The sequence below is a fragment of the Rhinoderma darwinii genome, chromosome 5 (genome assembly GCF_050947455.1).
Source record: "Rhinoderma darwinii isolate aRhiDar2 chromosome 5, aRhiDar2.hap1, whole genome shotgun sequence".
Taxonomy (NCBI): domain Eukaryota; kingdom Metazoa; phylum Chordata; class Amphibia; order Anura; family Rhinodermatidae; genus Rhinoderma; species Rhinoderma darwinii.
The window spans coordinates 32,936,768-32,950,446 of record NC_134691.1 but is presented as its reverse complement, the minus strand read 5'-3'; the positions used below and the strand labels follow the sequence as shown (position 1 = coordinate 32,950,446).

General features: G+C 39.4%; 1 protein-coding gene across 6 annotated transcripts in view; it reads right to left on the bottom strand.

Annotated features, from left to right (window-relative positions):
- CSMD3 (CUB and Sushi multiple domains 3) overlaps positions 1–13,679 on the bottom strand; it is a 1,175,227-nt gene that overhangs the window by 1,017,643 nt on the left and 143,905 nt on the right. For all 6 annotated transcript variants that reach the window (XM_075825814.1, XM_075825808.1, XM_075825809.1 and 3 more), the window contains exon 2: positions 4,707–4,929. In XM_075825814.1, coding sequence (XP_075681929.1) covers positions 4,707–4,929 — 223 coding nt within the window. The remainder of the gene's footprint in view (positions 1–4,706; positions 4,930–13,679) is intronic.

Here is a 13,679-nt window from a genome sequence, read left to right as displayed (position 1 = left end):
GTTAAAAAATAAATAAATGTTTCACCGCATTCTGAGAGACATAACTTTTTTTTATATTTTTGTGAGGGCTTATTTTTTGTGAGACGAGCTGTTGCTTTTATTGGTACAATATTTTGGTACATGCAACTTTTTGATAATATTTTATTACATTTTTTGAACAAAAAACAGCGATTTTGGCTATTAACTTTTTTTTTTTTACGGCCTTCCCAGTGAGTTAAATAAGAGGTAATAAAAAGTACCAACATTGCCCACGTGGACACTCGTTTTAATATTTTTTTCTGTTATACTGCCTTTTAGTAAACGGAGTAAGGGCCAGTTCAAACGTTGCATAAATACTGCGGATTTTCTGCAACGGAATTCGTCGCAGAAAATCAGCAGCAGAATACACTAGTAGCAAAGTGGATGAGATAAAACAAATCTCATCCACACGCTGCGTAAATACTGAGCGTAAAAAATTCTGCAGCATTGTCAATTGTATTTGTGTAAACGCACCTTATTTGTTGCGGGTGTTCCCCATTGTATTCATTGGGGAGGTAAATTCGGAAACAAATAGCAGTTGTTTTGCGTTTTTTGCGGCGGGTTCGCAGCAACAAACAATATATTATACTTACCTAGGAATCTGTGTTTTATACTCCTGGGATGATGCTTCATCTCATGTGACGTCCGCTGCAGCCAATCACAGGCTGTAGTGGTGGTCACATGGACGAAACCTCATCCCAGGAGGCCGTCATGGATGATGTCAGAGGGCCGGCCTCCTGGGATGACGCTTCATCCCATGTGACCGCTGCTGCAGCGGTCTCCTGGGATGAGAGGTCATCCCAGGAGGCCGTCGTGCAAGCAGGCTGGCTGAGTGCTGCAGTTTTCCGCAGCAGACATTCAAGGCAGTTCTTTTACGCAGCGTATCCTCCACGTGTGAACTCAGCCTAAGGCCTTATTGACACGAGCATTACGCACCTCGGACGTGAAAAAAGGTAGTCTCGCATACCCCATAGATGAGACATGTCCTATTTTATCATGGAACCTTCACACGGTCCGTTGAAACAACGGCTGTGTGAAGGGCCACATTGAATTACAAAGGTCCGTGGGACGGCCGATGTTTCAACGGCCGCCACACGGACGTTTAACACGCTAGTGTAAATAAGGCCTAAAGGTAATTTCACATCCTGCCCATCCGTGTAATGTATGCACTGGGAAAGCTCCCAGAACGTATGGTAAACAGTCCCATACACCTGATGGAGGTTAAAAAAAAAGCCTCAGTTTGGATGGGACTGCGCTATTTTATATAGTGGTGTCCAGTAAAAAAAAATGTTACTGTTTTTTTTTTGTGTCCATTTAATGTATGCGCCAGGCAAGATGTAATGTGAAAAACGGCCGCAGAAAAATACGGCAACGAAAAAGAAGTGCATGTCACTTCTTCAGCCGTTTTTGGGGCTGTTTTTCATAGACTCTATAGAAAAACAGCTCCAAAAACGGCTGTTAAAAATGCAGTGAAAAACGTGACTTTGAATAAAAAACGGCTGAAAATCAGGAGCTGTTTTCCCTTGAAATCAGCTCCGTATTTTGAGAAGTTTTTTATTTTGTGCGTGCACATACCCTTAAAAACACTAGTGTTTTTGTAAAGTTCTTTTTAAACTTTTTGACGCGTATCCATCGCATTTTTTGCACGCCTTCAGCGTGTTTTTTTGCCGCTCAATCAGAACTCCCATTGACTATAGAAATTAGGTGCAATTTTGGCGCATTTTCGGCCAATTTTACGTGCAAAAGAATTGACCTGACGCTTATTTTTTTATGCAACACATTTTTAAACACTAACGGCACGCTATATCATTTATGTCAGTGGGACGCTTAAACCAAGCATTTTTTACGCGCTTTTAGGCGTGACAAATGCACAAACAAAAGCACCAAATGCCGACAATACATAACAATGATAAATGGAGTGGAGGGCACCAAAAAGCAATTCCGCACAGGGCACCCCGTAGCCTAAGGCTGGCCCTGGTTGTAACATCCGGCATGTGTGCGGAACGTACAGCGGTGGTGGTGTGGGAGCGATGTAACTCGCTAAAATGTATGAGGATGGTGGATACATTTTATTACGGATATTCAGCAATGCTGCCCTGTTGCTAGGCAAACAGGTGACGCTTGTTTTGGTGCGATGTGCACAGGGATATTGTAAATATAATAGATTTTTTACAAATCAGATGCCTTTTAAAGCATAAGGGTACCACAATTTCAGGAACTATTTTTAGTAATATTCGAGATGCTGCCCTACTTTTGGCTGCTTCAAGAAAAATAAGAGAAAATCTATGAAATCTATGAGATATAAAACATAATCCGAGTATATATCTAATTTTCGGTGGAACATTCCTTCCTTCCACAATCTATTGTTGGCCTGCCTTGTTCTTCATACTAAAGGTATAGGATTGTCTAAGCCTAAAATATTTATTTCAAAAGCAAGATACTAAAATATTTTATTTAATATTATATTAAGGTATATTGTATCCTGGCAGAGTGGAAAATATATAAGTTTTTGAAAGACCATCTACAATATTGATGTAAACAGCTTAAGGAAGCCACTGGGTGAAGATTGATATGGGGACATAGGTTCTTTGTAGAATATAACTCTCTCCAAACTTTAAAATGCTAATTAATATAATTTATTTTTATTCATGTTCATAAGAAAATGACAGATATGGTTGAGATTTAGAAGAATTAATTAAACAAACAAGCAAGCAAGACGCTCGTTCGTCGTCTGATCACATAGTTTAAGCTGCCATAAAAATGGTTGTTTGTCAGCAGCACATCTTCCCGTGTAAATAGATGTGCTGCCGACAAGATGCAAAATGTATGGGGGACAAACTATCGTATTAACAACAATTTATCTCCATACAACTGATCATTTCTCCATGCGAATGGAGCAAAGGAGCGCCAATCAACATGTTAATATTATTAATCAGCGTTTGTTACCGGGCAGAAAATCTTCCCGTGTAAAACCACCCTACCATGAAGTTTAAATGGATGGTATGTCCTAATCAGGTTATTCAGTAAGGAATAATGATCCATATGCCCTGCTACTTGTGCAGCTGATTCACCAGCATCAAAATCGAGAAGAGAATTGCCGGCCTTCTCCCTAATATATTTCTATGCTTTGATCTTTACATGGGTATAAAGACTAGCATAAGTCTGACCGGTAAAGCCTTGATTATTCCCACAGCGCAGTCTGTTCCAGAATGGTGTCAAATGAATATGGGGCCAGAAAGTGAGAAAGTTGGAGTGAGAAGCAAAAAGAACCATACAATGATCGATCAATCAATCAATCAATCAATCAATCTAATATAAACCCCCTTAAAACCAGCAACCAACCTGGTCCAAATACAGGGTCAATACAAAAGTCAGGACATGATTAAGTAGTAGCCACTTAGTTATGGTAGCCAAAGCACTTCCACATCACTGGTACTCAGATGAAAGTTGAAATAAATTTTTTAGAGAGAATGTCATTGGTGCCCAGGCCCCGTCTTTCTGAGATACTTGCACTATTTGTTGAATTTCTCAACAGTTTTTCTATTAATCAAAGGCTCTTCTGTTCGTGAGAGATACAAGATAAAGTTCTAGTCTGTTTGAATGCAATATATGATCAAAGATATGCAAATGATATGTATATAGTATGTAATCACTGTAGTAACATTTAATAGCAGTAAGAAACGTAAGAAGAAACAAAATAAATATTTTATATTTCCACATTAACAGAAAAGTGCAAATTAACAACAAAAAAAAAGGAATACAATAACACAGCAAAGTGTTGAGGACAATGATGTAAGGTAATGGAGAGGAATGGGGAATCATGCAGGTAACAGATGTGGAGGGATGGATACAGGTAGGAAACTTTCATTTCCCTTCACATCTTTAAGGAGATGCAAACTTTGAGCTTTGTTTTATGTAAAAAAAATTGATACCTTAGTTATCACCCTGGCTGACAAAGTAGATATTGTTTGAATTGAAAAAAAAAAAAAGTTGAATTGTTCTTTAATTATCTAATATAACAGAAAGTGATTTACTCAAACCTCAGGAATACTTCCAGTTACTTACTCCATAGGAAAATGGAGGGAGCAGCACTGATTGGATACATTACTGTCTGTATCAAATAGCTGTAAAAGCTATAAACTATCAGGGGTACAACATTAGGGGGAGCAGTAGTGGCAACCATACTGGGGCCCAAGATTTCTGGGTAAGTGTAGAAGTCCCAGTACAGTCTGCTTTGAAGTTATCGAAGGTTCTCTAATTTACCAAAACAAAAGTTGAAACATTTGCTATAAAAAGTTGCCATGTTGGTACTTCTGAATAACTAAAGCGGCCCAACTAAGACGTCAAACCAAGGCTAGAGACCTTTAGTTACACCACTGCAAAGTTTGAATGTACATAGGAAACCACCATTTAAAGGGGTTGTATAAGTTTGTAAACAGGGGTCTGTCCATTTTTCTAGAAACAGCGCCACTCCAGTCCATGAACTATGTCTAGTATTATAGCTGAGTCCCATTCAAGGTAACTCAATACCAGATACAGTCTATGGACAAACGTTTCTTTGTCTGCATAAAACAAAAGCAGCCCCTAATTCCTATAAGAAATACAAGAGTAAAAAATTCAGGAGGAAAATTTGATAAACTCCTAAAAGCATGAACGAGACCATGATACATATAACAAGTTTGCAGTACCTTGTTCTAAAATTCGTAGGGTGAGGATGTCCATCATATAAAGATAAATAATCATATTCTTCTTCAAGAGCAAATGATTGAAAGGCAATCTGGATTCTGTTTTGTTCTTCTCCTATTATTACCCATGTGCAATTTGCACCATTTGGATAGCCATACGGGAAGCCTGGGCTTTCTATAGTTCCATTCAATCCTTTTAACGTTCCACCACAAGTATATATAAATCCTGGAAAAAAACAGACAAACCATAAAAATTTGTTGATGGACTCATTTGTTTTAATAGTACTATTAGTATGATTGTTACATCGGTAAAAGCAAAAATAGTTATATATAGAATACACAGATACATTTTTCTGACGTTGACTACTTAGATATCCACCCTTGAACAGCATTTTGATTTTGTTTTTTAACCTTAATAGGTCCAACATTCTGTGCTGATCAATTTGCTAATATATCTTTAGCGTGATCAGAGCTGTTTTTTTTCTGATACAGAGCTCCATAGTCACATAGAGTTAAATAATAACACTCTGGCTGCCACTATTAGGGGAAGCTTAGGAGCTTACTGCATACATTTAATACATTGAACTCAATAAAACAGTATGTCTTTTTTATGGTTTTGAAAATCTTCTAGACTCTGTGTGTCTTCTTGTGCTAGCGGAGCTCAACTTCCGTTCATTTTTGAGAAAATCACTGCTTGGAACTCCCTTTTTTTTGTAATTTTTTAATACTTCTATCCCATCTCCCTGGATCATGTAGTAAACTGAGCTTAATAATTATAAGGGTCAGTACACACAGCATTTCTTGGGACTGATTCTGAATCAGCGCCAAGAAATGCCCCAAATCGGCCCGCTTTATTTCAATAGGAGGCAAAGGCGGGTTTTTTTTTTTTGCTTTTAGCTGCTTGCGGAAAAAAAAAGTGTCATGCCCTCTCTTTGAGCAGTTTCCACCTCTGACCTCCCATTGAAATCAATGGGAGGCAGGAAGAACCTGCGGCTCTCATTTGTATTTTAAACGCGGGTTTGGCATTGATTCATAATGGCTAAAAAAACACGCAAAAAAACGTGAAAAAAAGCTAAAAAAAAAATGCTGCCATGTAGAAATTTTAAAGGCAGATTTCTTTTCTACCAGACATAAAAACAAAGTGTGAACCATCCCTAAAAATGTGTGGATTTATTGTTAAATTAGATTTATTTAATACATAGTAGAATGTGTCCATGATAGAAAATGCTATCATCGAACCTCAAGAATAGTTTATATTATTGTATAAAAAGTGTCTATCACATGGTTGCTATGTTTATATTAAAATTAGAACTCTGTAAGTAGGTACAAGAAGGTCCCTGCAGGTGTCCCCTTAACACCCAGTATTAAAAAAGAAAAATATCTTAAAAAAATAAATGCCAAAGTTGGGTTCTTCATTCTCTGGTACTAGGAGTGGAATTACTGGTGGTATAGATCAATAATAATAATAAAAAATAATGCTTGCATGTGGAGAGAGCTTAGCTATAGATAAATTAAAGGACAGGTGTCGCGGATTTTTTTTTTTTAATATAAATTAGCTTTTAGTGTGTTATTAAAATACATTTTATTTATTTGTGTGTTTGTGTTTGACTTTTTTCTTTTTTCTAACTTTTTCTTGTCTATGGGGGCTGCCATTTTTTTTTCATCTCTGTATGTGTCGATTAACGACACATACAGAGATGGAATACGGCACATACATTCCCATAGAGAATGCGAACAGGAGCCTTTCCATCCATTATGGTGTACGCCGTCTGTGTGGGAACGGCGCATGCACTGCTCCCCCACAGTCCAAAAGGAAGGTCTTCGGCCCGAGCGACATCCGGCGCCATTTTCATGTGGACCGGAAGCCGCGGCCGGACAGTAAGATGACTACGGTCGTGGCTTCTGGACATGTGTTCAGAAGCAAGGACTAGGAGTGGAGGGAGCGGACGGAGCGGAGGGAGCGGCGGCGTCAGGAGCAGGTAAGTTATGTTTGTGTATGTGATGTGTGTGTATGTTCGTGTTTTAGTGTGTGATTACCACTGTATGTAAGCCTACTACACTGTGCATTCGCTCAAAAAATGGCGGCACACAGTGTAGGAGGTTTGAACATTCAACCCCCTCCTTTCTCCTGGCACTAGCCAGGATAAAGGAGAGGGATTAATTGAGCACACTAGAGCGAGTGTGTCTTCTCCAATTTTGCTGTATAAAGCAATGAGGTTGCTTTACCACATGCCAATGCTGCAATTTTGGGAATTGCTCCCTCTAGTGACCAGCACATGGAAATTTATAATATTTCCTGACTTGTGAAAAAATGAAAAAAATTAGAACAATGTCTAATCATGTATATACTAACTGTTTAACTAAAAAAAATAAAAAAATTCGAGCGACACATTACCTTTAAGCTACAAGATAAATGTGGACCATGGTTGGATATTAGAAATTGTCCTGGAATTCGAGAAGCAGCAGGGACTTCAGGGGAGGAAGATTAGGAGTGAGTAGGAAAATACCATGTTGATCTGGGAGGGGGCATTGAGTATTGGGATAATCTAAATTAAATCACTTCCTTGATGTAAAATTTTTTATTTTTTTTTTGAGAAGAATAAAACACTAGGAAAGTGGATAAAATCTATAAAGGAATGATTATGGGGAAGCCATTTTTCTAAACTGCCTCTCCTCAGCCTGACATCACTGCCCCGAAGCACCAGATAACAAATTTAAGTTGTCTTTCTCTCTATATGTAAATACAAACCCAATATATCGGAAATGCCTCTTCAAATTTAGTATCTTTTATAAAACATTTTTGTATGTATATTTTTAAATTATGTTATTTGTTGTGGAAGGGTAGAACATGGAAAATGCAGAAATATAAGGCAACATAGAGTTGCCCACAATATACAGTAAAATAGCCTTATAAGCACGATAGGTGTGAGATCTCAATGGGTGAAAAAGTTGCACGACAATCTCAAGAATTCCTATATGGTTGGAATTCTTCTGATCATAGCAAGTCATTATTTTTCCTTCAAAGGGAAACATTGAGGCCATGTAAAAAAATCATTGTTATGGCGCTATTTTACTGTTAATTGCAGGCAAACAACCATGACAATAAACCATGGAAAAAACAGTTAATTTACAAATAAAAAAGTTGTTAATGTTAAAAAGACAAAGGAAAAAATACACAAAAAATATAAGCAAAAAGTATGGCCCGAAGATCTGTCCCAACAGAGCTCCTATTTTTCAGTCATCGAAAGCTCATGCAAACGTCCATTATTTAAAAGTGACACTATCAAGAAACGCTTAATCACAGCTAATAAGGTAGGTCATGTCAAATATTACATATCATTGATAATATTTACTCGTATTCTTCATATCTTAATTGTACTAAAAATGAGGCTGATAATGTGGATGTCTTGGGATAAGTACATAATAAATCATATTAATCTCAACTTTATAAGATCTAATCTTACAGGATATTGAAAAATATGAATGGAGAAAATCTAATGTAGTAGATAGATAAATTTACTTGAGTAAATGAAAACTAATTTTAATTCCTGCTCTAGTTAAACATTTATCATGTCTGAGAATTCTCAGTCAAAAACAAGAAGGAAAGAAAATGAGACAATGCAGCTAATCAATGTTGCCAATGTATAATAACGATTGAAACAATGTTTCTTCTTGTATTATTGTTTGTTTTCTGCCTTTTGACCCGAATTACAAGCCGACATTAAATATTCATTGGTAATGAGGAAAAGCAAAATGGCCTTTGAAGTCTCAATCCTAATTCCCCGAGGAAATTAACATATACATTTTTTTTTCGGGGGGGGGGGGCATAGATGTTCAGATTAGTCAAGGCTATGTTATCACTCCCAGTAAAGATAATAAAAATGTGAGGATGGATTTACTGTACCCTCTGTGTTTATAGACAGAAAATCCGGTAAACACTATAAAGGTTCTTTAGGCTTTTCAATATTGAATCAATAAAACATTTCTGGAAGTTTTTCAAATTTATACCAGTCACTCAAAAACAATCGATCCCTATCTTTTGTCATTTACATAGTAATGTATTTGTAATGTATTTGTCTTCTTATGAATAATTTGGTTAATTCAGTGATTATAACATAGGATAAAAGAAAACAAAAATATCTTAAAGACCATTTTTTTGAATATATAAAATATAAAAAACATTTCATTATATACTTTATGTATTTTTTTTATTACTTTTGCACAATATTTTTAATGTAGCTTTCATTCCATCTTGTTTTAAAAAAACAATTATTTCACTAATTTCAAAAAACTTATCTATTTACCGCAAAAGTGAAGACCTAAACTAATCTAATAGAATCCAATAGTCAATCAAACAAACGTCTTAAAAACAAACTAATTTTACATAACATGAAGGTCTTCCTGATCATCCTGGTACAACCCATCCAGAAACATAATTGTAAGATTTTCTTTTTTTTTGCCAAATATTTAAATGGCCAAATTGCTTTAGAAGAATACACTGATCCTGGCAATTTATTAAAAAAACCAGAAAACTAAAAAACTGTGTTAAGCCTGTACGGGGCTTTTGGTATTCTTTGAATCCACAAGTACCCCATCCATGAGGCAAGATGAGAACTTCGCTTTAGGTGGCATCCTTCTCTGACTGAAAGGGAAGTATTCTGGCAGTTATACAGTCCATCTACTGTATGTACTTTTAAATCTCCAGTTTGAGGGAGATGTTGGGCACCATTTCACGTTATGCATCAAAATATATACAAACAACTGTATTTGTATCCCTGTGTAATATACCTGATCCACAGGCCCTGCCCAAAGCTTAACACAAGTGTATCAGTTTTCCAAAATGTTTCTTTAAATAACATGAGTCAAAAGATCAAGAGATATTGTATGTTTTCAAATCCATGATGGTTTCTGGGGCAAAGCTATAGTATTGGCCTCATAATGGAACATCTTCTAACAATATCTGTGTACATATTCTCATTGAACAAATTTGCAATTCACCCTTATTGTGAGACATGTATCCAAAACAACTAAAATAATTAATCTCAACTTTCATTTTACAAGTTTTTATGCCCACTTATAGATATTTGCAAAATATTATATCACATCGGCAGCACAAGTATCCTTATTTGAATTAGTTGTAATTACATTGGTTAATGGCTCTTACTAAGAAACATTTCCGATCCTCAGATCCGTTACAACTAATTGACTATTGTACTAAGTCTCTGCTTCTACATAGGGCTCGGCAATTATCATCTAAATCAAAATCACAATTAATTAAACTTGTTAACCTTGATTACGATTAATGAACGATTATTTAGGCCACACCCCTTTTACATGCCATGCTCCTATTTGCATGTCAAGCCCCCTATTTGCATGCCATGCCATTGAATTAACATCTATCCCATGAGCCTATTGTATACTACTGTATAGAATATACCCTCTGAGGGTATGTTCACACGAGGTCATTACGTCTGTAATTGACGGACGTATTTCGGCCGCAAGTACCGGACCGAACACAGTGCAGGGAGCCGGGCTCCTAGCATCATAGTTATGTACGACGCTAGGAGTCCCTGCCTCACTGCAGGACAACTGTCCCGTACTGAAAACATGATTACAGTATGGGACAGTTGTCCGGCAGCGAGGCAGGGACTCCTAGCGTCGTAAATAAGTATGATGCTAGGAGCCCGGCTCCCTGCACTGTGTTCGGTCCAGTACTTGCGGCCGAAATACGTCCACACAGTATAATGACCTATAGTGCCCCCACACAGTGTAATGCCCCCACACACTTTAGTGCTCCCTAGTACTCCCACACAATATAATGCTCCAATAGCTGCCTCTATACAGTATAACGCCCCAATAGTGCCTCCCCACATAGTATAATGTGCCAAAGTGCCCCCACACAGTATAATTCCCTCATAGTGCCTCCCTACCAGTATAATGCTCCTATAGTGCCTCCCCACACAGTAAAATGCCCATAGCTGCCCCCACACAGTATAATGCCCCTATAGTGTCTCCACACACAGTAATATTCCCTCCATAACTGTCCCCACACCCAGTATAATGCCCACACAGAGTATAATGCCCCCAAAGCTGCCCCCATACAGTATAATGCCACCATAGCTGCCCCCATACAGTATAATGCCACCATAGCTGCCCCCACATAGTATAATGCCCTCATAGCTGTCTTCACACAGTATAATGCCCCTATAGCTGCCCTCCACAAAGTGTAATGCCACAATAGCTGCCTACAACAGTTTGATGCCTTATGGCTGTCCTCAACATCCAGTATAATGACCCTATAGCTGCCCCCATGCAGTATCATGCCCCTAATACTGCCCTACACACATAGTATAATGCCCCTATAGCTGCCCCACACAGGATAATGCCCCTATAGTGGCCCCCACACAGTCTTATGCCCCAATAGTGCCTAATAAAAAAACAAAATAAATACTCACCTATCCACAATCTGACAAGTGGAGGAGATTCCTTTGCATCACTGTGGTTACATGGGATGGATGCTAATCAGCAGCACAGGATAATTTATCTAAAGCGGGTGCACGCCTCCTAGGTCACAGTCCAAGAGTGACCCCTCAATCAGGACAAAAAGAAGATGAGGCAGCACTACCAAATATTTGGATAAAGATCCTTTTATTCCACGTGTGTGCAATGTTTCAGCTCAGTGTGAGCTTGAGAAAGGCTCACACTGAGCTGAAACATTGCACACACGTGGAATAAAAGGATCTTTATCCAAATATTTGGTAGTGCTGCCTCATCTTCTTTTTGTACTGTGGTTACATATGTGCTGCTACTGTATCTCTGCTTGTTACAATGAAACTATGTAGCAGTTTATATCTCTTAGTAACAGCTGTATTGTCTCAATAAATGATGCTGATAACATTACAGCAGTGTGACCATGCACAAAGTTTTGGATTATTAGGGATACAGCCTTCAATTTGGAACCCAACCATTCCTCCTATTCCCATTCTTATTTCTGTATTCACCTCTGCTAGCTATTGGAGGTACCAGTGGCAGCTCAGCAGGGGAATAATATTTGACTTTATAACCACATAAAAATATTTCAAAAATGTAAAAATAATAATATAAATATTAATGGGATTTGAAAATTAATTATTGGTGTTCGCAACAGAGGGATCGTTCGCCATATATCCCCTGGGTAGGCATAATCTGGCTTCTGGTGCCGGTTTTATATTATAAGACATCGAATGATCCAAGTAACTTTTGCCCTTCTTTTTTCTTATTCCCATCCCTTTTTCCTACTATTTACTATTTACCTATGGTGGTGTACATCAGGGCAGAATAAAAGTTATTAAAAAAGATCCAAAGAGAGGAAGCTTTAACTCCTCTGCATCACGCCTGTCTGCTGAGCTGCTCTCTGCCGGCGTTACAAAGCGAATGGTGGAGCAGGTAGCTGACGGCTACTTGCTCCACCATTGGATTAAATTGTATCTGCATCCTGATGACACAGATACAGTTGAAATCGGGAAAAAAAACTAACCGAAAAAAAACCAGAATGTGCAAGATGACGTTGGTTATCTGCACTGAACGTCAGTTTTTTTTTTTCTTCAATTAATTGCCCAGCCCTACTTCTACCCAGTGGCGTAACTACCGCTGTAGCAGCCGTAGCGGCTGCTACGGGGCCCGCGGCATTAGGGCCCATGGCCGGAGGCTCCGCTAGCTGCCGCTATAGCTCCTACAGCTCAACGCCACTGAACACTACGGCAGAGCAGGGAGGTATCTCCCCGCTCTGCCATTAAAGGGGTTGTTACTACAAAAGACATGTATCCCCTATCCACAGGATAGGGGATACATGTGTGATCACTGGCAGCAATAGGGAGAACGGGGGACCGAAAGTCCCCATAAGTTCTCCATGATAAATCTCAGACTTCCGGGGTCTGTGTCGGCAGCTCCGTAGAAATGAATGGAGCGCCGGTTGTGCTTGTGCGCATGCGCGACCAGCGCTCCTTTCATTTTTATTGAGCTGCGCAGACTCCGGAAGTCAGAGGTTAGTCATGGAGAACTTCGGGGGACTTTAGGTCCCCCGTTCTCCCTATCGCTGCCAGCTATCACACATGTATCCCCTATTCTGTGGATAGGGGATACATGTCTTTTGTAGGACACACTATAGGTCAGATTTTTTTGGGGGGTTGGGGCTGCATGGCGTTACCTACAGTGGGGGCTGTATGGCGTTACCTACAGGGGGGCTGTATGGCGTTACCTACAGGGGGGGCTGTATAGCATTACCTACAGGGGGGCTGTATGGCATTACGTACAGGGGGGCTGTATGGCGTTACCTACAGGGGGGCTGTATAGCATTACCTACAGGGGGGCTGTATGGCGTTACATACAGGGGGGCTGTATGGCGTTACCTACAGGGGGGGCTGTATGGCGTTACCTACAGAGGGGCTGTGTGGCGTTACCTACAGGGGGGCTGTATGGTGTTATCTACAGGGGGGCTGTATGGCGTTACCTACAGGGGGCTGTATGGTGTTATCTACAGAGGGGCTGTATGGCGTTATCTACAGGGGGATGTATGGCGTTATCTACAGGGGGATGTATGGTGCTATCTACAAAGGGGGCTGTATGGCGTTATTTACAGGGGGGACTCTGTATGGCGTTATCTACAGGGGGCTGTATGGAGTTATCTACAGGAGGGCTGTATGGCGTTATGTACAGGGGGCTGTATGGCGTTATCTACAGGGGGGGCTGTATGACGTTATCTACAGAGGGGCTGTAAAAAAGGCCCTATCTACAAGGGGGGGTTGTGTGACACCCAGGGGAGGGGGGGGGGCCCAGTCAAAAGTTTGCTATGGGGCCCAGTCTTTCCTAGTTACGCCCCTGCTTCTACCTACCTAATTCATAGTCCAAATATTATTTTGACCAAAAATTCCACAGCGTATGATGACCTTAAAGGTAGAGTCTCATTTAATTATTTATTAGGGAGTCTTAAACCCTGTA